The 27,500-nt window shown below is 37.8% G+C and overlaps 1 protein-coding gene across 4 annotated transcripts in view; it reads right to left on the bottom strand.

Annotated features, from left to right (window-relative positions):
- LOC115219062 (B-cell linker protein) overlaps positions 1–27,500 on the bottom strand; it is an 84,568-nt gene that overhangs the window by 11,982 nt on the left and 45,086 nt on the right. Inside the window, exons 8-14 of one of the 4 annotated variants that reach the window (XM_029789115.2) lie at positions 26,931–26,978; positions 24,286–24,333; positions 21,281–21,355; positions 19,170–19,197; positions 11,429–11,491; positions 7,135–7,254; positions 2,248–2,412 (exon numbers count right to left, since the gene is read on the bottom strand). In XM_029789115.2, coding sequence (XP_029644975.1) covers positions 2,248–2,412; positions 7,135–7,254; positions 11,429–11,491; positions 19,170–19,197; positions 21,281–21,355; positions 24,286–24,333; positions 26,931–26,978 — 547 coding nt within the window. Of the gene's footprint in view, positions 1–2,247; positions 2,413–7,134; positions 7,255–11,428; positions 11,498–19,169; positions 19,198–21,280; positions 21,356–24,285; positions 24,334–26,930; positions 26,979–27,500 lie in introns of all 4 variants that reach the window. The other 3 variants (XM_036509137.1, XM_029789121.2, XM_029789123.2) reach the window with 3 other exon arrangements.

Raw genomic sequence — 27,500 nt, 5'->3', positions numbered from 1 at the left:
CAAATCCACCAGGGGGTTCGTGATGACCCCCTTTTTCAATAGCAAGGTCATCATTTACATACTCTAGGTTCTTTTTGATGAGATGGTCAATAAAGAGTACCTGGTAACCAATATTTTTAGACCCAGTCCGCCACTGACTACTCCCTGAATAGGGAGGAGCGAGCCTGTTTTCTCTTGGTAGTTGCTATGGCGAAAGAAGTAGTGTGGAAGACAAGAGTAAAAGGAATTGCAACAGGCATGTTCATCTCCAATCTGGAGCTAATCGACTTTTTCGTTTTCCACAAGAAATGGAAAATAAGGCTGGAGAAGAAATGCCTGTCGCAAAGTGTGTTTCGTAAAAGATGGAAGTCTATAGAAAAATATGTTGCAAGTGAAAGAACCTGTTTAAACGGGAATGTAAAAAAGGAGAAAGCAAAGTCTTCAGTGTGAGTATGTAGTTTGTAGGGTCAACCGCGTCCTCCACTTCATTTTTTGTAAATTAATCATTCTCATTAAATTGTATATATTTTAATTGTTTGTTTATTCATACGTTTTGTCTCATTCGATACTCTGACCCCAATGTTTGTTTTGTCTGTCCTCGTATCGTCCCCTCTTTTTCTCAACCTCATGGTTAATAAAGAAATTGACTGCATGTCTTGTAGTTCACAGCATACAGTATGTATGGCACGGCATTGTTAGTGAATACTTATTTTAGATCAGTAAAGAGATCTTAGTGTAAAAACTGTGTGTTTTTTTACTTAGAAGACACTAACCACACATTAGAATCTTTTAGTTACAAGAATAACTGGAGACCCCAACACAGCATTTGTGAATAGTGCCATAGTAGAGCACCAACATACTTGCTGTAAGTATATGAAGGAATTTAGGTAAATCTGTTATAGCAAATACCAAAGCTAAGGTAAGCTGATCCTAATGCTCTGTTAATATAATAATCCTTTCTACAATAAGCACAAGGCCTGAAATTTTGAGGGAAGGAGAATGTTGATTTCATTGATCCCCCAGGGTTCAACTAGTTCTTATTTTTATTGACCCCGAGAAGATGAAATGCATAGTTGACCTTGGAAGAATTTGAACTCGGTGTGTAAAGATGGACGAAAAGCAGCTAAGCATTTTGTCTGGGGCGCTAACGACAATGCAAACTTGTGGCCTCTGTTAATATAATAATAAAATAATAAAAAAAAATAAATGCACCCTTTTAAAGCCTAGCCAGGCTCATGGGCCCGGTTTCCCGGTTTCTGTGACGTATGTGTTCCCCAGCTAGACAGGATGCCAGTCCATAGCAGCGTTAATCATTTTTGCCAGCTGAGTGGACTGGAGCAACGTGAAATGAAGTGCTTTGCTGAAGAACACAATGTGTCAACCGGTCCAGGAATCGAAACCACAATCTTACGATCATGATGCTGACACCCTAACCACTAAGCCACATGCCTCCACTAATATAATAGTGGTAATAAAAATTATTATTTCTAATTCAGGCACAAACCCAGCGTTTTTGAGGTGGGAGGTGGGATTAGCAGACCCCTCTGACTCCAGGATTTGATTGAAAGAACGGCAAAGTTGAGCATACTGCAAGGCATGTTGAAAAACATACTGCAAGGCATTTTGTATCATCATCATCATCATTGTTTAACGTCCGCTTTCCATGCTAGCATGGGTTGGATGGTTCAACTGGGGTCTGGGAAGCCCGAAGGCTGCACCAGGCCAGTCAGATCTGACAGTGTTTCTACAGCTGGATGCCCTTCCTAACGCCAACCACTCCGTGAGTGTAGTGGGTGCTTTATATGTGCCACCGACACAGGTGCCAGACGAGGCTGGCGAACAGCCATGCTCGGATGGTGTTTTTTATGTGCCACCGACAAAGGTGCCAGACGAGGCTGGAGGACGGCCATGCTCGGATGGTGTTTTTTTTTTGTATGATTCCCCAAATCCAATTCCCAAAAACTACTACTACTACTACTACTACTTCTACTACTACTACTACTTCTACTACTACTACTTCTACTACTACTACTTCAACTACTACAGATAGCTGCTGTTGTGAATAATAATCCTTTCTATTATAGGTACAAGGCCTGAAATTTGGGGGAGGGGGATAGTTGATTACATCGACCCCCGTACTCAACTGGTACTAATGGAGTGCTTTCAATAGTTCCCAAACACAAACACTGAATACATCACCAAGTACCTACCATATCCACTTCTATTACCATTTCCAGCAGCAAAGGAGTATAAGAAATAATTAGGTACCTGTATTTGTGTAATCAGAGCCTATGCTTTTCTTTTGATTCATTGAGGAAGGCTCCTTTCCCGGTAAGGTGAAGTTTTTCACTTTGTTATTTATTTCAGACATAAACGAAGGTTTTGATGCTGGTTGAGGCTTCTCTTTGCTTTTTGTTAAATCAGGACGTTTGACTGGAGAACAACAGCATCAACAAAAAATTAGAAAGAGAAAATTTTCTTAATTAATCACATGTAAACAGCAAAGTATGAAAACATCTGATTAAGGACTGAACTACATTGTGAACAAGCAGTGATAGCTGGATTTGAGTTCAACCCATGGCTGGATTTGAGTTCAACCCAAATGACTCTTGAGGTCCCTATAAGATTGTTAAACCTTATGAGCAATAAATTGGTTATACTTTTACAATACACAAAACATTTTAACAAATTTTTTTTATACAATTCCTAATAATATTGAATTATAAAAATATAATAGAATTTTTTTTTAACATAGGAAAGAGGTAGTGGAGTAAGACAGAGATTAAAAGGATCCATCGGTAAAATGCAGTCAAGAACCAATGAGTTAAACTCTTTGATGCTAACCAACAGAAGATCATCACTAGTTTTGTCATACAGAAACACCTCTTTTAAAACATGCATATTTAAATTAAAATCTTCCATTATAAGTTTATTGTAAAGATTTTTCATTAAGTCATGCTAAAAAAGAAGTGTGGAAAAGTCAGTTATTTTACAAATCTCTCCAGAATTCTTGATTATTCTTTAACCCTTTAGTGTTCAGATTATTCTATCAAACATAATACTTATTGATTCACATTGATTTGAATTAATCATGCATTATCTCATATCTTCAAGATGTTGATGGTGTAATTACTTAATGTAGAATAACATTGTAGGGTAGGTGTGAGAGCCTGGATCTAGTCAGTTTGAACATAAAACAGATTAACTATTTTGGCCAGATATGGCCGGTTTAAATACCAAAGGGTTAAACTAATTCAGATTACATATAAACAGTCTTTCATTTTGAAATATGGTTATGAAAGAATTAAGCAGAAATTTTAAGGATTGAGAAATAATCAAGAAACTTCAGTATTTATAGGAGGAAAGAAACAGGAGCATAAGCTGAGGTGCTATTATACTTTGCAAGCTCTTATCAATTCCAATAAAAAAAATGTTTTAGTTTCCCACAAAAAAAAAAGAAGCAATCAAATCTGAGGTTAAAAAACAAAAAAAATTATAACATCACAATTTTCCTTCTTTCAAAGAATACAAAAAAAAAAAAAAAACTAATTCATTGGTTTTCATTGAAAAGTAAAAATGTTATTTTTTTCTGGTCCCTATCCTCATTACATATTTATTTTTTACATTTTGATTTTTTTTCTTAAGTATTAAGACCCCTTCGTCGAAGGGGTTTTCCAGTGATGGTACCCTGAAAAAAAAAAGATGATGAAAACCTACCCACCAGTACCCCCAGTAATGTGGATGGGATTAGGAAGGGCATCTAACTAGAGAAACTATGCCAAAGCTGACAATGAAGCCTGATGCAGTTCTCTGGCTTCACTCCTCCTCTCAGACCATTCCCAATGCCAATATGGAAGATGATAATGATATATACATGTGTATGTATGTGTGTATGTGTGTAGGCATATATATGTTAGCGTTTTATATATATATATATATATATATATATAAATAAATGAAAGAATGGAGTCGAACGACGATTTAACAAAATTCGAAACAGTCTTCGAAACATATGTCGAGAATAAAGGAATTTTGTTAAATCGTCGTTCGACTCCATTCTTTCATTTATTTATAGTAAAAAAAACACACAAATTTCCACACGAAAGCACGTGATCTCTGCCCTTGGCATGTAGCTTCAACCGTGTTTTCTGACGTGAATTTGGTACCCAGGTATCGGTTAACCGAATTATCCATACTAAGATAATTCATTCAACTACTTTATATATATATATATAGATATTACTCTATACTGTTTTCTCTCTTATCCTTTCTCTAATTCCTTTCACTGTTTTCTATCTGTTTCTCTCTCTTTCTCTCCCTCTTTCTCTGTTTCTCTCTCTCTCATTGCTCACATGTCACCATCGTCCATCTTTCTCTTCCTCATGTGACCATGTTTCTTTTCTTTCAAGACTGTCTTAAGGACAGCATGTATCCTATCTCTTTCTTCTATCTTTTCTCTTGTCAAAGATAATATTTCTCCAGCATTTGCTATTTTACTCCTGTTCTGGTCTAACAACCCTCCATGTTTGTTTTCATTTGGTTTCCTTGTATGTCTCTACTGTCCCTGTTTTTGTTCCTAACTTTGACCCTAAATCCAAAATTGTATTTTGGTACTTATGGGAGCAACTGTCTTCGAAGACTCATGTCACTCAACGCTCGAAATGAGGAGAGATAGACATCCGACAACTGATGAAGGGTCATTCTTTATGTTACTTGTCCTGTTTGCCATTTGTTTCTCTCGTTGTTTGCGTATTGAACTCATTTGCTCTCGTATTTCATGTTGTTTACTGTTGGTGACGTCCTGTACCCATATATGCATGTGTATATATATATATTATAAATAAATGAAAGAATGGAGTCGAACGACGATTTAACAAAATTCGAAACAGTCTTCGAAACATATGTCGAGAATAAAGGAATTTTGTTAAATCGTCGTTCGACTCCATTCTTTCATTTATTTATAGTAAAAAAAACACACAAATTTCCACACGAAAGCACGTGATCTCTGCCCTTGGCATGTAGCTTCAACCGTGTTTTCTGACGTGAATTTGGTACCCAGGTATCGGTTAACCGAATTATCCATACTAAGATAATTCATTCAACTACTTTATATATATATATATATAGATATTACTCTATACTGTTTTCTCTCTTATCCTTTCTCTAATTCCTTTCACTGTTTTCTATCTGTTTCTCTCTCTTTCTCTCCCTCTTTCTCTGTTTCTCTCTCTTTCTCTCCCTCTTTCTCTGTTTCTCTCTCTCTCATTGCTCACATGTCACCATCGTCCATCTTTCTCTTCCTCATGTGACCATGTTTCTTTTCTTTCAAGACTGTCTTAAGGACAGCATGTATCCTATCTCTTTCTTCTATCTTTTCTCTTGTCAAAGATAATATTTCTCCAGCATTTGCTATTTTACTCCTGTTCTGGTCTAACAACCCTCCATGTTTGTTTTCATTTGGTTTCCTTGTATGTCTCTACTGTCCCTGTTTTTGTTCCTAACTTTGACCCTAAATCCAAAATTGTATTTTGGTACTTATGGGAGCAACTGTCTTCGAAGACTCATGTCACTCAACGCTCGAAATGAGGAGAGATAGACATCCGACAACTGATGAAGGGTCATTCTTTATGTTACTTGTCCTGTTTGCCATTTGTTTCTCTCGTTGTTTGCGTATTGAACTCATTTGCTCTCGTATTTCATGTTGTTTACTGTTGGTGACGTCCTGTACCCATATATGCATGTGTATATATATATATTTAATTATGAGTTAAAAGTAGCTGGAGGAATATAAACAGTATTGAACACGCATACACAAGATTTATGTTTTGCTAGTTCATGGCTAGGCTGCGCTTACAGGCGTAAGAGAATATATTCTCTCATGTCTATAAGTGCAGCCCACTCACAAACTAGCAAAACACATACTTGTGTGTGTGTTCATTATATATATATGTGTGTGTGTGTATGTGTGTGTGTGTGTGTGTGTGTATGTGTGTGTGTATGTGTGTGTGTGTGTATGTGTGTGTGTGTAAATATGCATGCATGTATGTGTGTCTTTGTGACTGTGTTTGGCCCCCACCACTGCTTGGCAATGAATGCTGATGCATTTATGCCCCTATAACTTAGCAGTCTGGTAAATGGGACTAATAGAATAAGTTCCAAGCTTTAACAAAATCATGTACCGGGGTTAATTCCTTTGACTAAGAATTCTTCAAGATGGTGCCCCAGCATGGCCGCAGTCTTATGACTGAAACAAGTAAAAGATATCAGATAAAAGATCACACTTTGGTCTCTCGTTAATATTTCTAATACCAGCGACTGGGTTCTCAGTAGGTTGTTGACAGATGTCAGCAATCTGTGAATATTTTAAGAGAAACAGGCATATCATAATAATGTCAAAAATATACTCAAAGTTTTCAAGAGTTTCCATGGAGCTCCTTTCTGTAACAGAGAGCATGGCATTTAATAACAATAGACTAGTGAAGAAAAGTGACTAAAATGGGTTTTTCTGGAGGGACACTGAAATAATATTACTTGAAATAGTGTTTAGCTTGGAGTTTAGGGAGTCACTCCAGAGTGAATCATTACTTTCCAGCAACAACAAGTCACAGCTCCGTTTGTACGGGTGTGTGATCGGAATATCTGAGGGAAGAATCACAAGAAAATATTTTATGGGAAACAACAACTGTCAGAAGACTGACAGGTAGATCAATGAGCAAGATAGTAGGGTAATAGCAATGGCCATGGTTGGAGTTGCTTGGGAGGTCAAGCCAAAACATCTGCTTATGGTCGCTTTTGACAGGAAGTTTTGGTTGGTGTGTGTGAGGGTTTTGCTCCCAGGATGCTTGCATAAATAATGGTCCCTGAAGATGAAGAAATATGGATGGATGAACGTGAGGCTGGTATGTTGGAAAGCTGTAATCAATGATGCATTTATTCACAAACATGCGTTATAAAATAAATAAATAAATAAATAAATAAATAAAATTAATTAATTGATATGACAGAAGAATCAAGAGATGGAAGAGAATAAGGAGTAGGAAGAGAAATCTTTTCCCTAGAGTCTCTTCATCATGATCCAGTCATTAATAACTTAAGCTATTCAATCATAGCATGATCAACATTTGTCGAACCTGAAACAAAATGACATACACTTACAGGTGGGTTCAGACTCTGTATGAATAGAAACCCTATCCTCGTTGCCTGTAGTTCTTAGATTATTGCGTGCATGCAGTAATTCACCCAGGGAAGGAGTGCATGCAGTCTCACCTTGTGCAACTGGAAAATAGAAACTAAATGATATTAGAAAAAAATTAAAATGAGTTGAGTTGTAATTAATCATTTAATGAAGTTAGTGATTGCATAAGTTAGATAATTAAATTGAAACTTGTGTAACCAGTGAAATGGAAACAAAATGTTTTGCATTTGTAAATAGTGCTAAATGTTTATATGGCAGAGTAAGTTATTTTGTGATGAAGAAGAAGTTAAACTGACCCCAGTGTGTGACTGATACCATGGAGTTATCTGCCACCGTTGTCCCAGAAGAGTAACTGGCAAAGTTTACCTTGGTGAAGTTTGACTAATGTTATTTTAGCTAATGTTGTTTTTCCTCATTGCATAAATATTTTTGAAATATTTCTCATTAGATATTTAATACTACATTAAATGTATCAGCACCAACTTAACTGCTGTTTTCAAGCAGATGCTGTCCCTGAGTATTTAACCTCAGTGATTGATTTATTAAATACAGATTTGTAAGTGTTAGATGCAATAAAAGGGCAGGCGTGGCTGTGTGGTAAAAAGTTTTCTTCTCAGTCACATGGTCCTGGGTTCAGTCCCACTGGATGTCACCTTGGGCAAGTGTATTCCACTATAATACCAAGCAAACCAAAATCTTGTAAGTGGATTTGCTTGAATGAATTTGAAAGAAACCAGTCATTCATATCATAATTTAATGTCTGTTTTCCATGCTGACATAGTTGGATGGTTTGGAAAGAGTTGACCTGCTGGAGTGCTGCATCAGGCTTTAATTGTCTGTTCTGACATGATCTCTATGGTTGGATGCCCTTCCTAACATCAACCATGTAACAGAGTGTATCAGGTGCTTTTTATGTGACACCAACATAGGAGATTTTTATGTGGCACACCTTTGGAGTTGCCAACTAGCTTGCAAGACAAAGACCTCTCAGCTGAGAGAGGGAGTGGTGTATATATATATATATATATATATATATATAAATAGGTAGATAGATAAATAGAAAGATAGCTAAATGTATATATGTGTCTGTGTGTGTTTACCTATGTGTACATGTATGTGTGTGCATGCATGTGTGTGTGCATTTTTGTCCCACACCAATGCTTGTCAACAAAAGTAACTTAGCAGTTCAGCAAAAGAGACCAATAGATTAAGTACCAGGTTTAAAAAAAAAAAAAAGCACTGTGGTTGATTAGCTAGACAAAAACCCTTCCAAGCAGAGCCCCAGCATGGCTGCAGTCCAACGAAAGAAATGAAACAAGTAAAAGCTAAATGTTACACAAACATACTCACACAACCAAGCAGATATATGAAATTAAAGGAAGGATGAGGAGACAGGAAATATGCAGCTTCCTCCAAGGAAACCATAACATAAAGCACAAGCACTCAACTCTGAATGCACTGCACCTGATAGCAGAAACATCTGTAAGCCAATGCAGTTGATTACATAATTCCTATTCACTTGTCATTCATTTAACTTCATATTATGCTCTGTACTCACCCAAATTTTCATTCTTGAAGCACATTTATATTGAATTCAAACATCAAGTTAGTAGTGCAATACCAAAGCAAATTCTTAATATATATATATTCATATATATGTATATATATACACACATATATATATATATATACACACACACACACATATATATGTATGTATGTATATATATATGTATATATATATATTGATGAAAACAGTTTGAATCAAATTCGTTGGTACTCTTGAGTTTCAAGCGTAATGCTAGTTGTCAGCTATTTTGAATTTGAATCAGACTATTTTGGTCCATACGTGTAACTCCCATTAAATTGGTTGAGCGCCCTTCTTTTATTTGTCCACTCACTCACTCATGTATGTATGTATGTATGTATGTATGTATGTATGTATGTATGTGTTTGTAGATATGAACCCAAAACCATGTGATTGGGAAGTAAGTTTCTTACCCACACAGTGTGGGTAAGAAACTTGCTTCCCAACCACATGGTTTTGGGTTCAATTCTACAACGTGGCATCTTGGTCACGTGTCCCTTACTATAGCCCCAGGCCTATAAAAGTCTCATGAATTGATTTGATGTGTGTGTGTTTGTGTGTGTGTGTGTGTGTATCATCATCCTTTAATGTCAGTTTTCCATGCTGGCATGGGTTGGTATGTATGCATGTATGTATAGCGACTGCCCTTGGCTGTTCAAGTGCGTGTTATTAAATGGAAAAACACTTCGTATGAATCACCATAAAACATTTTTGTGTATAAATATATTGTTTATTCTGTGTTCACCTTTTGTGGTGGAAGCATGTGGTATGATACAAAAACGTGTGGTGTTTACATACAAAGAAAGTTTTGATTTTTGCTTTTACACTGAAAGAAGTAACATGTAATATTCGTATTACAGTATGTATGCATGTGTGTGATAAGAACAGTCATTTTGAGAATGTGTGAGTGTGATAACAAATTATTTTCGTTTACAAACCATATATCTTGTGTTGAGGTGAATAGACGTGTGAGTAACACACGTGGAAGATTGCACGTGGAGCTACAGTGAAGACATGTATCTTTGACCATGGCCTAGCAGGAACTGAGATTGCTTCTACTGTGTAACTCAGAGTGAGGCTAGTGTATCAGAATGAGGCTACTGTATCAAAGCAAAGCTAGTGCATCAAAGCGAGGCTAGTGTATCAAAGCAAGGTTAGTTACGTGGTCGATATATTTGTCTGCTGTGTGGGTTGACCATAGTGCCTCTGGTCACATGTCACTATGCCTAAGTTATGTAGCTCTATCACATTTGTATGTATGTATGTATGTATATATATGTATAAAACGAGACAAATGAGTGACAACCTGGCCACTGGTGGTGGTGTAACACACCATACTAATCATATCTGTCGGGCATGTGGAAGAGAGTGTAATTCGGAAGGAGGACTTAACCCTTTAGTGTTTAAACCAGCCATATCAGGCCAAAATTGTCTTCCTGTTATATGCTCAAACCAGCCAGCTCTGACCTCTCACACCTACCCTACAAAGTCATTCTAAAAATAAGCAGGGACATCATCAAAATCTCAGAGTTACAAGATGCTGAACAATTAATTTAAAACAATGTGATTAAACAGGCTTTACATTTGACAAAGTAATCTGAATGCTAAAGGGTTAAATGACATGCAAAAGTACATGAAGCCCAGTTACAACTACAGCCGGCTATTACCAGTAAAGGTTTAAGTTGCCAATTTTGTACAAGACATTGTAGATCTTTAGCTGGGCTAAAAAGTCACATTCGATCACAGCACCAGTAACAGTTAAGCTTCGTGCAATGGCCATACTCGATAACGAGGGGGCAGCCATAATGTATATGCATGTGTGAGTGTCTGTGTGTTAGTGTCTTCTTGGCTTGAGATAGTGCAATAGTTGTAAACAAGTGGCACTTTCATACAACCAGTATCCTTCATTTCCAATCTTCCATGAAAATATGTTTGGTCATGAGGAAGTATTAACTGACTGCAAAACAGGTGAGGGTTGATGACAGGAAGAGCATCTGGCTGTAGAATATCTGCTTCAACAAATTTCATCCAACCATGGTGAAACGAGTGTTAAATTAGGAAAATGGTTCTTGGAAAAGTGGTTGTTGAAATGATGTTCTTTATATAAATATGTGTGGTATGACTGTCTGGTAAGAAGTTTGTTTCTCAACTACATGGTTCCAAGTTCAGTCCCACTTCATGGCACCTTGAGCAAGTGTTGTTGATCATATTTATAGCCTTGGACGAACAGAAACTTCGTTGAGTGGATTTGGCAGAAGAAAACTGAAGAAGCCTCTTGTATGTGTGCGTGTGCATTTGTGTGTGTGTGTGTGTGTGTGCATTTGTGTGCATGTGCGTGCATGCATACATGTATGTCTTTGTATCTGTGTTTGTCCCCTACTGCCACTGGGCATCTGGTGTGTGTGTGTGTGTGTGTGTGTGATAAACAAATTATCTCCGTTTACAAACCATGTAACTTAGTGATTTAGGAATGTAACATCCCTAAAGCTTACTTGGTAAAAGAAACACCCATGGAGCAAGTAGAAAGCTTAAAAATATAAATCCTGAGGTTGATTTATTTGGCTAAAATTCTTGCAGCATTGATATCTTTTCCTGTAGCCCAGCAGTTTAGCAAAAAGAAACCAACAGAACAAAAGAAAGACTTAAGAAAATTTTTAAATATATACTTGTGTTAAAATGATGAACTAATCCCTTAAAATTTATGCCCTGGCTTGGACTTTCTCCACTGGCTGAAACCAATAAAAGAATATGTATATATATATATGCTTTATATAAAAGCAGCAGAAATATAACAAAAGCTGTTACTCAGAGTTTCACGTTCCCGTTCGTCGGAGAGTTTTTTTTTAACAAAACTGTCCGATGAATGGGAACATGAAACTCCGAGTAACAGCTTTTGTTATGTTTCTGCTGCTTTTAAATAAAGCATATTACTCTACCTTTGGTATTTGAGTACTCTATTTTTCCACCTTGTTTCACATTTATGTGCTTACTCCGGTATATATATATATATATATATATATATATATATATATATATATATATATACACACACACACACGCATGCATACACACATGCACATACGCACACACACATACACACACGTATATCAGGTTGAGTAAAAAGCAAGCAACATTTTGAAACATGAAATTCATCACTATATATTTCAACAATACGGAAATTTTATTCATCTAAGTATCATTACAAGCGACACATTTTTGCCAACAAATCACATGTTTGTTTATTCTGGTAACTTGAAAATCTGGAGTCCTGGAGCTGATGAACTCTTTGAACACACTTTCAGCATCAGTTTGATTTTTGAACTTCTTCTCTCAGAGGAAACCATCAAAGTGCTTGAAAATGTGATAGTTGGTAGGAGAAAGGTCTGTGGAATAAGCTGGTGGGGAAGAACTTCGTAGCCAATTTCCCTCAACTTCTTGAGCGTCATTAGTGAATTTAGAAGAATTTAAAGTTACAGCATCAATTTTAACGATTCTAATGATTCTCTGCTGCTTGATTATAAACTAGCATTGTTAATTTGGATCTAACTTGGGACAATGCATGTATTCGGTTACCTAGGTCGTCAGATAAATTTGCTCATTTCTTTAATCTTTTATCTTTTGCTTGTTTCAGTCATCTGACTGTGGATATTCTAGGGCACTGCCCTGAAAAATCTTTAGTCAATTGAATAGATCCCAGTACTTCTTTAATCACACTCTTTTGCCGAATTGTTAAGTCACAAGGTTGTACACACATTAACACTAGTTGCCAAATGGTATTGGCAGAAAAAAAAAAACAGACACACAAACACAGACACATTATATATGTATCTATATATATATATGATAGGCTTCTTTCAGTTTCCGCCTGCAAAATTCACTGACAAGGTTCTGGCTAGCCCAAGGCTATCATAGAAGACACTTGCTCAAGGTGCCATGCAGTGGGATGAAACCCAGGGTTATGTGGTTGAGAGACAAGTTTCTTACCATACAGCCACATCTGCATGTTATTAATTAGCATGAAAAAATAATTAAATTGTAGTGTTTCGTGTTTCTTTTTGTTTTTGTGGTTCTATTCTTCCTCTACAATTTTTTTGAATTTTGTATAATTTCAATAAGTTTTACATAATCCACATAGACATGGTTGTGTGGTAAGAAGTTTGTTTGCCAACCACTTGGATCTAGGTTCAGTCCTACTGCATGGTACCTTGGGCAAGTATATTCTACTATAGTTTTGGGCTATAGTTTGTCTTGGTGGACAGAAACTGAAAGAAGCCAGTTGAATGAATGTATGTATGTATGAATGAATACATACATACATACATACATACATACATACATACATACATACATACATACATACATACATACATCATACATACATACACATACATACATACATACATACATACATACATACATACATACATACATACATACATACATACATAATACATACATACATACATACATACATACATACATAATACATACATACATACATACATACATACATACATACATACATACATACATACATACATACATACATACATACATACATACATACATACATACATACATACATACATACATACATACATACATACATACATACGTGTGTGTGTGTGTGTTTTCTGGTCTTGATATCACATGATACTTGTTAAAATGGTTGTCCCTGTCACACAAAGAGTGTCAATCATTTCCTACATTTTGCGAGAACATTTACGACCATGGAGAAACATTACCTTGCTTGAAAACGCTTGAGGGTTGGTGGCAGGAAGGGCATCAGGCCATAGAAAAATCTGCTTCAATAAACTCTGTCAAACTCATGCATGACAATGAAGGATTAAAATAAATGGAGATAAAAAAACATAAAAGAAGTAACAAATGTATCTGACAACTGAATATTTTCTAAAGTGAAACTCCTGATGATGACTAGAAATGCTGAAAGGCAAACATTGTAGAATTGGACTTTTAAAAGGAGACACCAACATTGTAAGTTGAGGATTCAAATAAGGAATTTAAGGGACCAATATTTAATTTTGACTGCAGCACTAAACTTCCATGACTATGGCTACCTGTGAAGCACATGTGATACTGATGCTGTCATTGTCTGGTTTTAATTTAGTAGAACTATAATCAAAGGCATTCCATCTGTGACCATTATGTCTCATTTTTGTTCAATTATTATGTCACTTCATCTAAACTTCCCAGTGTGTGAGCATTCATTTTCTAAGCTAGTAGAGTATGGTTTGAGAGTGATTTGACTGCTATTTTTACCAGGTTGGCTGACCATGTACAAGCTCCCACATTGGCTCTTCTGAACACTGTTGGGGACAGACAGGTGGACTGAGGCACAAACAGTTAAGTGCACAGCCCAGGAAGACAAAAAGCTTTGTCACCCATTAGTCCAGTGTTTGTTGCATTTAACAGTAGACACAGCATCATGTATTGAGGCAGATCTTCTCCTCTGGCTTTGTGGCTTACACAGAAAAGGGATTCATTCGTTTTTTTCACTACAATAAACAATACAAACATCATGCCGCTATACAACACATTACATCACAATGCACTACACTACACTACACTACACTACAATAAACCATACTATAGTACATCTTACTATACTACAGCACACTATATTGTGATATGCAACAATACACTACAATACTCTATACTACGATAACCAATGATACACTACAAAACACTGCACTATACTACAATATGCCGCTTTACATGACATTACAACACTCTACATCAGGCTATACTATACCATGTTACAATACAATACACAATATTATAGTATTGTGTTGAGTCAAAAGTTTTGCAATATTTTGGTAACTTATTTGCCTTTTTTTTGGTCAAATTACAACAAAAGCAGCTGAGCATTTGAAGTTGAACTGTGTGAAGCCACTTTTCTGCCAGTTCTTTCATTCCATGCTGATACCAGCTCTTGTCCTTTGAGGGGAAGAACTCTTTCACAAAAATACTTCTATCTTCTCTAAGTTGATGAAGCATTTTGAATGCAGGAAGTGAACCATGGACTACATGATTCATGGATCAGAATGAGGGAACTAGGTCCAGACTATATGAGCCATAAATCAGAACAAGGGAGCTAGGTCCAGACGATATGATCCATGATCAGAATGAAGGTGCTAGGTTCAGACTAAATGAGCCATGGATAAGAATGAGGGAACTAGGTTGAGACTATATGAGCCATGGATCAGAATGAGGAAACTAGGTCCAGACTATATGAGCTATGGATCAGAATGAGGGAGCTAGGTCCAGACTATATGAGCTATGGATCAGAATGAGGGAGCTAGGTCCAGACTATATGAGTCATAAATCAGAACAAGGGAGCTAGGTCCAGACGATATGATCCATGGTCAGAATGAGGGTGCTAGGTTCAGACTAAATGAGCCATGGATCAGAATAAGGGAACTAGGTTGAAACTATATGAGCCATGGATCAGAATGAGGGAGCTAGGTCCAGACTATATGAGCTATGGATCAGAATAAGGGAACTAGGTTGAAACTATGAGCCATGGATCAGAATGAGGAAGCTAGGTCCAGACTATATGAGCCATGGATCAGAATGAGGAAGCTAGGTCCAGACTATATGAGCTATGGATCAGAATAAGGAAACTAGGTTGAAACTATGAGCCATGGATCAGAATGAGGAAGCTAGGTCCAGACTATATGAGCCATGGATCAGAATGAGGAAGCTAGGTCCAGACTATATGAGCTATGGATCAGAATGAGGGAGCTAGGTCCAGACTATATGAGCTATGGATCAGAATAAGGGAACTAGGTTGAAACTATGAGCCATGGATCAGAATGAGGAAGCTAGGTCCAGACTATATGAGCCATGGATCAGAATGAGGAAGCTAGGTCCAGACTATATGAGCTATGGATCAGAATAAGGAAACTAGGTTGAAACTATGAGCCATGGATCAGAATGAGGAAGCTAGGTCCAGACTATATGAGCCATGGATCAGAATGAGGAAGCTAGGTCCAGACTATATGAGCTATGGATCAGAATGAGGGAGCTAGGTCCAGACTATATGAGCTATGGATCAGAATAAGGGAACTAGGTTGAAACTATGAGCCATGGATCAGAATGAGGAAGCTAGGTCCAGACTATATGAGCCATGGATCAGAATGAGGAAGCTAGGTCCAGACTATATGAGCTATGGATCAGAATAAGGAAACTAGGTTGAAACTATGAGCCATGGATCAGAATGAGGAAGCTAGGTCCAGACTATATGAGCCATGGATCAGAATGAGGAAGCTAGGTCCAGACTATATGAGCTATGGATCAGAATGAGGGAGCTAGGTCCAGACTATATGTTGGGTGTAGTATCAGTTTGATTCTTTCAAGTTTCTGCAGTTTATTTTGGGTCGTTCAAGCAGTATGAAGTCTTGTGTTGTCTTGCTACTGATGAGTACACTTTCTGGTAATCTGCCAGGTATTTTTGCTGCACAATGGCATACATCCATTCCAGCTGTTCAGACAACAGATTGACATCAATGGTTCGACTGTCTGGAACAAACTTTTAGTGTATTATTCCTTCATAATTCCACCAGGCATAAAGCATTACCTTTTGTTCGAAATACCCATGTTTGGCTCCAGGTTCAAGAAGCTGGTCCTTGTTTAACTACTGCTTATACATATTAGGATTATGGGAAAATATCTCCTCAGATAATTCCTTGTTCCTACCCATTGTTCACTGCCTATGCTCACAACACTTCATCAAAAAAGAGAAAGCAGAAGCTTCAGTGATGTTCTTCACCTCAAAGGACAAAAACTGGTACCAGTATGGGATCAAAGAACTGGCAGAAATGTGGCTTCAGATGTTGCAACACAATGGACTCAACCTCTACTTTGAATGCTTAGGCTGCTTTTGTTGTAACTTGACAAATAAAACAAATAAATTACAAAAATATTGCAAAACTTTTGACTCAGTGCTACACTAAACAGGATGGGCCAAAAATCATGAAGGTGTTTCAATATTTCACAAGTTCTTAATTTTTTTTGTTCTAAACATATTTCCAAAACCCCAATATATATATATATAATGAAAAATTATAGAGGTGAACTCTTTTCAAGAAACAACAGTGTAGGGCTCAATTAATTGAGTGATTAGATTAAAGTATTAATTTGAAAGAGACAAGTTCCAAGGTCAGTAATACTCCTCATCAAAGCTGACATATCATCATCATCACCGTTTAACGTCCGTTCTCCATGCTAGCATGGGTTGGACGGTTCAACCGGGGATCTGGGAAGCCAGAAGGCTGCACCAGGCTCCAGTCTTATCTGGCAATGTTTCTACAGCTGGATGCCCTTCCTAACGCCAACCACTCCGTGAGTGTAGTGGGTGCTTTTTACGTGCCACCTGCACAGGTGCCTGGCGTGGCTGGCAACGGCCATGGTCGGATTGGTGTATTTTATGTGCCACCGGCACGGAAGCCAGTCGAGGCGGCGCTGGCATCGGCCACGAGTCGGATATTAACTTAATATCAATTTTTACCCTTATATATATATATATATATATATATATATATCATCATCATCATCATTTAGCGTATATATATATGAGAAATAGATGTAAGTTAGGGATGGGAAGTGGGGAATCACATATAAAAAAAAAAATAATTAATAAAATTTCTTAAGATGTTATACCTTTTCATGACTTTTGGCCCACTCTGTATAACATTAAATCAATTCCTTAGACTACTTTACAACACAATGTATTCAACTGCAATATACTATAACATTCATGCAGCCTTGTTTACCACTGATTCATTCATCACTGTTGAGATCCATGTTACACTTAACATAAACTGATCTATGATAATATTAGAAAGATATTATCTCGAAGAATACCAGTCGAAGATTCTGCTTGGGCTGCAGAACCATACTTCAGTGATCACCTGCAATGCTCAGCTACCCAGAATGCACTGGCTGTTGCTTGTGTTTACATGACCTTGCTGTGAGGTCGTATATATTTTCATATGGGATTATGTATTGGTACCCATCAGCATGGGACCAGTGAGCAGAAAAATATACAAAGGCACCTGAGAAAGAGTCCAGAAGCTGGTTACCCGCATGGTTCTTGGTCTCAAATATTTGTCTTATGAAGAAAGGCTGAAGACGCTGTGGTGATCTCAATCTTGCTCACAACATCATAAGCGGAAAGTGTAACCTCTCGAAAGAGCTGTTCTTCACTCCTACTCCAGAGCGTCGGCTGCGGGGTCACTCTGAAAAGCTCTATCTGCGACGATTTCATCTCAATCGAAGGAGAGAGGCTTTCTCTGTCCGGGTTGTGGATCCGTGGAATAAGCTGCCGGACGAGATAGTGAAGATGCCGACGACTGCTCGGTTCAAAGTCTCCCTTGACCACAAATGGCCTGAACTCTTTGCATGAACACCACCCTGTACATAACTCCATGTCCCCCTACATGGCCTTGCTTTTTGCTTTTTGAGCCAAAAAATTAACTAACCAACTAACTATCAAACAAATGATGCAGATGAGTGTATTTTCCATGGGGAAAAAGGCAGAAATGATTAAGAATATATTTAATAGTGGAAGCTTCACTGCTGTCGGCTGCAAGTTTAGTGGATATGAATCTATCGTTCATTCCATTTCCAAAGAGCTTGGAGATGATTCACTTATCACTGATTCATTTAACCCTTTGGCATTTAAACCGGCCATATCCGGCCCAAATTTTCTCCTTCTTTTCTGTTCAAACCATCTAGATCTGGCCTCTCACTCATATCCTACAATGACATCCTCAAAATAAACCATCACATCATCAAATTCTCAGAACTACAAGATAATGCAGGATTAATTCAAAACAATGTGAATGAAAAAGCATTATATTTGACAGAGTAATCTGAACACTGAAGGGTTAACACTGAATCATTTATCACTGTCTAAAAACTGCTTCCTCCTCCCCACCATGATAAACAAGCATAGATGTATTATAAATCACTACAGTGTAAGACTATTCTATCAGTTGAGTAACAACTACAACAAAAGCAGGAGTCACAACAGTGGCCATAGAAATACTTTCAGGAGAAATTTTATTCATACCATAGTGTCTCTTTATAACACAGCTATTGAGAAGGGTTTTGTGCTGGGGAAAGACTTGTTTTCTTGGCTGTAAAGGGAGACACATTATTTCTCAATGAAAGCTGTTTTACTGGAATGCCAACTGAAGTATCATGGGAAATAAAATAATTAATAAACAAAAGGGAAAAATAATAAAAGAAATAACATGAAGTATAAAATAAACTAAAGGGGAGAGAGAGAGGGAGAGAGGGCAAGAGAGAGAGAGAGAGAGAGAGAGAGAGAGATAGAGAGAGCAAGAAAGGGTGAGAAAGAGAGAGCTGAACACTACTTACATTTTGGGACAATTGGTTGTGGTTTTGTCTGAAAGAGAAAATTTATATTTGTTGAGCTTTCAAAGGAAAGAGAAAAGGTTGTTGTTGTTGTTGTTCTTGGTGGTGGGTGATACAGATGAAGGAACAGAAAAGCATCATTTCAAAACAGAAATATGAAGTGTAGAAGATATGGTTATGCATACACATACACACACGCCTAAATACCTACATACATACACACAGACACATACATAGATAGATAAATACATACATACATATATATGTATATATATATATACGCACATACATACATACGCACATACATACATACATACATTCATACATACATACATACATACATACATACATACATACATACATACATACATTCATACATACATTCATACATTCATACATACATTCATACATACATTCATACATACATACATACATACATACATACATACATACATACATACATACATACATACATACGTACATACATACATACATACGTACATACATACATGAGCATGTCTAGATATGCAACTATATGCATGAGAATACATGCATGAAACATTCAAATCTGCATATACACACAGACACATACATAGATAGATAGATAGATAGATAGATACATATATATATATATATACGCACATACATACATACGCACATACATACATACATACATACGTACGTACGTACATACATACATATGTGAGCATGTCTAGATATGCAACTATATGCATGAGAATACATACATACATACAAACAAACACAAATACCCTGTTGCTGATGTTGGGATTCCAATGAAGGAGCCTTAGATCTAAGATTAGAAACCGGTTCTTTCTCTATTGGCAAGAAATATTGAAATAAACTGAATAATGACTTACAGACACATACATACATATGAGTGGACAAACAAAAGGGAGAATTACTCAACACATTTAGTTGGAGTAGCATGTATTATTTAAAGCAGTTTGATATATACACTGAGACCTCCTTCAGTCATGACTGACCATGGGATTGCACCTGGGAAGTTACCCTCCCAGGCACAAGTCTGGGCAAGGTTGTTTATGGAAGACCAGCAGTCGCCCATGCACACCGGCCTCCGCTCTCCACACCACCAGTGTTATCAAAAGGAAAGGCAACGGCCAATACAGCTTGGATCCTGTGACATCGCAACTCATTTCTTCAGCTGAGTGAACTGGAGCAATGTGAAATAAAGTGTCTTGCTCAAGAACACAATACACAGCCCAGTCCAGGATTCAAAACTCACAACCTCACGATCGTAAGCTTGACACTCTAACCACTGAGCCATGCGCCTTCACACACACACACACACACATATATATATATATATATATATAAAATAGAGAAATTTAGGTGGCGGGGGCTCTGAAAGGAATCTCAGGGAGTAGCATCCCTGCCTTCCTGAGCTAGTTTTCAATCACATTTCTTAAAAATCATGGTAGAGGCCTTGGTCTCGGCACCACTCATATAGATCATCATCATATATAGATTCTATATCTCTATAAATATCTATATCTGTATATAGTTATCAGTAACAATAAAGGGTGAAATTAATTAATTTGGAATAATTATCAATTACACCAAGTAGATTTCGGCATGTAAAAGCCCCATTCGAGGAAAATTTAAGTAATACTAAGTAATTAAGGGTTTAGCAACGAATTGCCTCACCAACACACCGAATTTAGAAATAGCAGTCAAAGAGATATAGCTATTCCTTCTACTAAAAGGGGGATCTCAGTAAAAACACAGCACTTGAAAGGCAAACACAGACAGGTAAGAAAGAAAGAATGAAATGACGGCAATCTATCATACAATTTTAAGTTACCTATATCTGTATATAGATTATCAAGACATCATAATTACATTCTGACACATTATGCAATAAAGCCTTGGGCATAGAACCCCACTCCTGTAAAAGACAGGGTGGGCACACATGGAATGCTTCTGATGAAAACACTGCCTTGGTAGGGCTGACCAAGTTTTATACAACAATGAAAACAACAACAACTGTAAATCAATTAAAAGCCAAGAGATTAAACTAGATTAAACACATTAGATTAATAATGGATTCCAGAAAGCTTTAGGCTTACACATACCTCGGCTTTAAGTTTTTCTTTGAGGAATCTTCGACCTGGCAAGGGTGGCTTTATTTTCACGGGTGGATCATTTTCCTGACAAAATTAAAGGAAAAAAAAATTATAAAGTTTACAGGTGCAGACGTGATTGTGTGGTAAGAAGCTTGCTTCTCAACCACATGGTTCCAGGTTCAGTCCTACTGCATGGCAAATGTCTTCTACTATAGCCTTGCGCTGGTCAAAGCCTAGTGAGTGGATTTGGTAGAGGGAAACAGAAAGAAGCCTGTATATCATCACATTCATCATTGTTTAACATTTGCCTTCCATGCTGGCATGGGTGGGATGGTTTGACAGAAGCTGGCCAGGCAGAGGCCTACACCAGACCTCTGTGACTGTTTTGGCAGGACTTTTACAACTGGATGCCTTTCCTAACACCAGCCACCAGAAGAGTGGTTTTTTACATGGCATCATCATCATCATCATCATCGTTTAACGTCCGTTCTCCATGCTAGCATGGGTTGGACGGTTCGACCAGGGATCTGGGAAGCCAGAAGGCTGCACCAGGCTCCAGTCTTATCTGGCAATGTTTCTACAGCTGGATGCCCTTCCTAATGCCAACCACTCCGTGAGTGTAGTGGGTGCTTTTTACGTGCCACCTGCACAGGTGCCAGGCGAGGCTGGCAACAGCCACGGTCGGATTGGTGTATTTTATGTGCCACTGGCACGGAAGCCAGTCGAGGCGGTGCTGGCATCGGCCACGAGTCGGATAGTGCTTTTTACGTACCACCAGACCAGGGATCCTGGCTTGTTCAATTCGATATATATATTCAATTCAATTCGATATATATATATATATATATTTAAAATTAATCAAAGGTCATACTAAGTATGTCAACCTGCAAGAAATAACAGTCAAAACTCTTATTTAAATCACCAAAATACACTGATAATAACTACAGACATCAACTGTCTGAAGGCAAACAGGCTAAGACAATCTCTCAGCATACACTCAAGTATTTGGACTCATGTGGACCGGTTTCTGGACTGGCATTATAGCCTCACCCTCCCCAGCACGTGTTACCATGATGGAGAGCCCCAACCTGTCATGTTGAAGTCTGTGCTGCAACTGATTCATTTTGCACCACAATCATGGCAGCCACCAGTGTGAGAATAATTTCAATGCGGAGCAAATAATTCACAAAAGAATAATGATATCTTCACAAATTATTTTTTCACAAATTATTTCCTCTGCATATATGTATATATATATATAATATAATAATAATAATAATAATAATAATAATAAGGCGGTTACAATACCAGTGATCGTAGGAGCACTAGGAATGATCAAGAAGGGAACCGAAAATTATATGAGAATGATCCCTGGCTTACCATCCCTGCAAGAAGTGCAAAAGATTGTCTTAACTGGTACATCACACGTATTGAGAAGAGCATTGTCGATGTGAGAACTGTTGCTGCTCATGTATTTTAATCTAACTTTAAAAAAAAAAAATAAAAAAAAAAAAAAATGAACGAACTTCTGAGTTTGGTTTAATGGCCTACCAATATACACTATGAGTTTCTTTGCCCTAGGAGTCGGGAAGATACTCGGCAAGAAATGGAAGAAAATTTGAAAGAAGAAAAAAAAAAAAAGTAATAATAATAATAATAATAATTTGAGGGAATATTATTCCAAACTTACAGGGAGAAATTCAATTTAGAAATACTAAATCATATTTCACAAAATATAATATATATATATATATATATAAGTTAGAAAAAAACACCTTTTATCAATTCAAAATGAAAAATTAAATTACACCATCTAGAAAATTACATATAACAGAAATATTAAATATAAAATAAAAAATACATTGATGATTAAGTAATGTGCAAAACAATAAATAAAATGTGCACATTACTTAATCATTGGTATATTTTTTATTTTATATTTAATATTTCTATTATATGTAATTTTCTAGATGGTGTAATTTAACTTTTTATTTTGAATTGATAAAAGGTGTTTTTTCTAATTTATATATCTCTCTATATATAAACGGCAGTTTGTCTGTGCGTTTTCTGTGTGTCTGTTTTCTCGTACCCTCACTCTGACCACGGCTTTCAACCGATTCTGATGAAACTTGACACACACATAGCCCAATGTCATAATTCAAAACTAACGCAGCGAAAATTTTGAAAAGTTCCCCCAGTTCTGAAAAAAATCGATAAATTCGACATGGGGTCGAGAATCAGAAACCCAAACCACAGACCGTCTAGGGGACGCAACTCCACCTTTTTTAACTCTCAAAAAAATTTACCATCATTTTTTTCCCATTTTTTTGCTATTTTTTGGCTGTAACTCTCTAAAAATGCTTTATAGTTATTTCCCTTACAAACCTGAGCAACGCCGGGCGATACTGCTAGTATATATATATATATATGTCTGCTTTCTCTGCTGGTATAGATTGGATGTTTGACATAATATGTGATTAATTGGATGGAAGCACTCCGTCGGTTACGACGACGAGGGTTCCGGTTGATCCGAATCAACGGAACAGCCTGCTCGTGAAATTAACGTGTAAGTGGCTGAGCACTCCACAGACCATGTGTACCCTTAACATAGTTCTCGGGGATATTCAGCGTGACACAGAGAGTGACAAGGCCGGCCCCTTTGAAATACAGGTACAACAGAAACAGGAAGTAAGAGTGAGAGAAAGTTGTGGTGAAAGAGTACAGCAGGGATCGCCACCATCCCCTGCCGGAGCCTCGCGGAGCTTTAGGTGTTTTCGCTCAATAAACACTCACAACGCCCGGTCTGGGAATCGAAACCGCGATCCTATGACTGCGAGTCCGCTGCCCTAACCACTGGGCCATTGCGCCTCCACATGTGATTAATTGAAAAGAATGTGAATATATAAAAGCTAGATGTGACTGAGTAATCTGACAGTAAAAGTGTTAATAACTAAGCCACGAATCCCTACAATGGCATCATGAAGCCCGAATATATTATTAACCGCATCACTTACCACCAAATCATTATCAAAACATTCGTAGTTCTCTTCCTGGGGATCATCCTGAAATAAACAGTAAAATTGAAAGAATGAAGTTTGCTGATCGCAATAGACTTGGAATGTATTGCAATTAGAAATAGTAATTAATTATTTATGAACATTATTGAATGATAGATCTTTTTTAATTAGGATCCTAGATATGATGTGTGTGTGTGTGGCATTCGCTTAAAAGAAACATTTTTTAATCATGTACATGAGAAGCAAAAAGTTTCAGATGTGTAAGAGTAGGGAATGTGTGATGTTGTGATGCTCAGGCTTTTTCCAAGTACATCAATGACATGTTCTATGTGAAATGGTTCCAGTTACATAACCAAGACATTTGTTGGCCTTATTTCTGTTCCTCCATCATATTTCCTGATCTTCTTTTAATAATCCTTTCTACTAGAGGCACAAGGCCTGAAATTTGATGGGAAGGGGCTCGTTGATTATGTCAACCCCAGTGCTTAACTAGTACTTACTTCATCACCCCTAAAAGATGAATGACAGAGTTGACCTTTGTAGAATTTGAACTCAGAACATAAGGACAGATGAAATGCCACAAAGCATTTTGTCCAATGTGTTAATGATTACTGGCCTCCGTGCCGGTGGCACGTAAAAAGCACCATCCGATTGTGGCCATTGCCAGCCTCACCTGGCCCCCGTGCTGGTGGCACATAAAAAGCACTACCCGACTGTGTCCGTTGCCAGCGCCGCCCCGACTGGCCTCCGTGCCGGTGGCATGTAAAAAGCACCATCCGATTGATGCCGTTGCCAGCCTCGCCTGGCCCCCGTGTCGGTGGCACATAAAAAGCACTACCCGACCGTGTCCGTTGCCAGCGCCGCCCCGACTGGCCTCCGTGCTGGTGGCACGTAAAAAGTACCATCCGATCGTGGTTGTTGCCAGCCTGGCTTGGCCCCCGTGCCGGTGGCACATAAAAAGCACTACCCGACCGTGTCCGTTGCCAGTGCCGCCCCGACTGGCCTCCGTGCCGGTGGCACGTAAAAAGCACCATCCGTCCGTGGCCGTTTGCCAGCCCCGTCTGGCACCTATGCGGGTGGCACATAAAAAGCACCCACAACACTCACGGAGTGGTTGGCGTTAGGAAGGGCATCCAGCCGTAGAAACACTGCCAGATCAGACTGGGCCTGGTGCAGCCTTCAGGCTTCCCAGACCCCAGTTGAACCGTCCAACCCATGCTAGCATGGAAAGCGGACGCTAAACGATGATGATGATGATGACTAGCTTGTTGCCAATCTTCCTTTAATAATGGCAATATTAACAATTATAACATATTTATTGAGACTAATTAATTAACACAAGGGTTTATATCTATTCTTTCTAATTTTGACACAAGACCAGCAATCATGAGAGGAGGGGTTAAGTTGATTTCATCAATCCCAGTGATCCACTGGTATTTATTTAATTTACCCTGAAAGGATGAAAGGTAAAGTTGACCTCAGTGGAATTTGAACTCAGAGCATAAAGAGCTTGAAGAAGCACCAGTTAGCATTTTGTCCATCATGCTAACAATTCCGCCAGCTCACCACCTTACAGGTTTATATTAATACTAGCAGTATCGCCTGGCGTTGCTCGGGTTTGTTTCGACCCTTTAGAATTGGAATTTTTGAAATGTAAAAATTTTGCATTATGTAGCTTGTTATTCTCTTTAAGTGAACATTTTTCTGGTTGAAATACACCGAAAAATGGCGACACAGCAGTAAAAAAATTGTAAAAAATGGGGATCTAAACATTTTTACAGAAACTGATATTTGCAGACACTATCTCAAAAGAAACAGGAGAGAAGAGACTAAAGATTCATTAGACAAAAACAAAATCTTTGAGTGACCATGGGGTATCACTCAAGCTGTACCTGCCAAACATTAGTGGCAAAAATAAATACAACATCAACCAAGTGCTTGTGAAAATGAAGTGAATAACATCCTACTGGATGATAGTGAATTTCTCACAAGGCACACATCTAGATAACCTCCCACACAAACCCAGAAGTTGGGGGCTAGCATACCCCGGAAAGGCTATGCATGGATATACTAGGTCAAAAATGTCAAGATGAGATAATTGACCTAATATGTTGCCTCTCTTGGAATTAAGCTTAAATCATTTGAAACACAAGCCTGGGACCATATCACGAGGCAGTGTTCCATCACGATTGGAAACAAAAACTTTGAAGCCACCAAAAGAGAAAAGGAAGAAATCAAATGACAGGAGAGAAAAGCTCAAAAGAATCAACCTTGTCCTTGACCAACATTACCATTCAGTCAATGCCGTCAACTCTTCTCTGCAAGGATTGGTCTACAGAGTCATTAATGGCATCACCATAATGGAAGCATTCAGCAAAGTAAAATATATATTCTTGGATAGAAGACATTACATCGCATTTCAAAGTCTATGTTTTTCTAATCCGAAAGCTGAAGATAGCACTTGAAGCACAGTTAGAGATATTAGAAATGCTTGAAGAATTAAACAAGTTTGTTAGTCAGGCAAAAGTTTCAAACACAAAACCAAGTCTTGCTGTCTTAGACTACAGAAGGAATCTTCTAAATCCATTTAGAAAAGGCAGTTATTAAAGAAATATATATTGAACAGAAGAACACCAACTTACCAGCATCTGGCAAGGAAACTCTTCATAATTTTCATCACAATCTGGAACCTAAAGAAAAAAGAAAATTAGTTTAAATCTCGAGTTAGGCTTTATGTTTATGTTGACATAAATAAATTGTAAAAACATCTTAATGCTTTCACAGAAACCTCTAAACATTGCTTTTTTTTTTTTTTATACCCTGTGGGCTGAACTGTCAAAAGGCAGATGAACTTAAGAGAGGGCCCATAGCTTTCAAATTACACGATTGATGCATGTCTGTGCGTGTATGTGAGGATTTAGAAATTTCTGGTGTGGTGCTTGGGTATGCATTTAGCCTACCAGGGTGGCTGGGACTCTAAGACATGGTTAAGGCAACTAACCCAGGAAATGGAAATCACTAACAGAAAAGCCTGCAGCATATTGTTTATTGAGTTTGTAGTAAACATTTGCACCAGCTTTCTTGGAAACCCATTATATGATATATATTATATATAAAAGCACCCACTACACTCACGGAGTGGTTGGCGTTAGGAAGGGCATCCAGCTGTAGAAACATTGCCAGATAAGACTGGAGCCTGGTGCAGCCTTCTG

This window comes from Octopus sinensis, linkage group LG14 (assembly GCF_006345805.1).
Source record: "Octopus sinensis linkage group LG14, ASM634580v1, whole genome shotgun sequence".
Taxonomy (NCBI): domain Eukaryota; kingdom Metazoa; phylum Mollusca; class Cephalopoda; order Octopoda; family Octopodidae; genus Octopus; species Octopus sinensis.
Note: the sequence above shows the minus strand (reverse complement) of the source record. Positions and strands in the feature narration are given on the sequence as shown.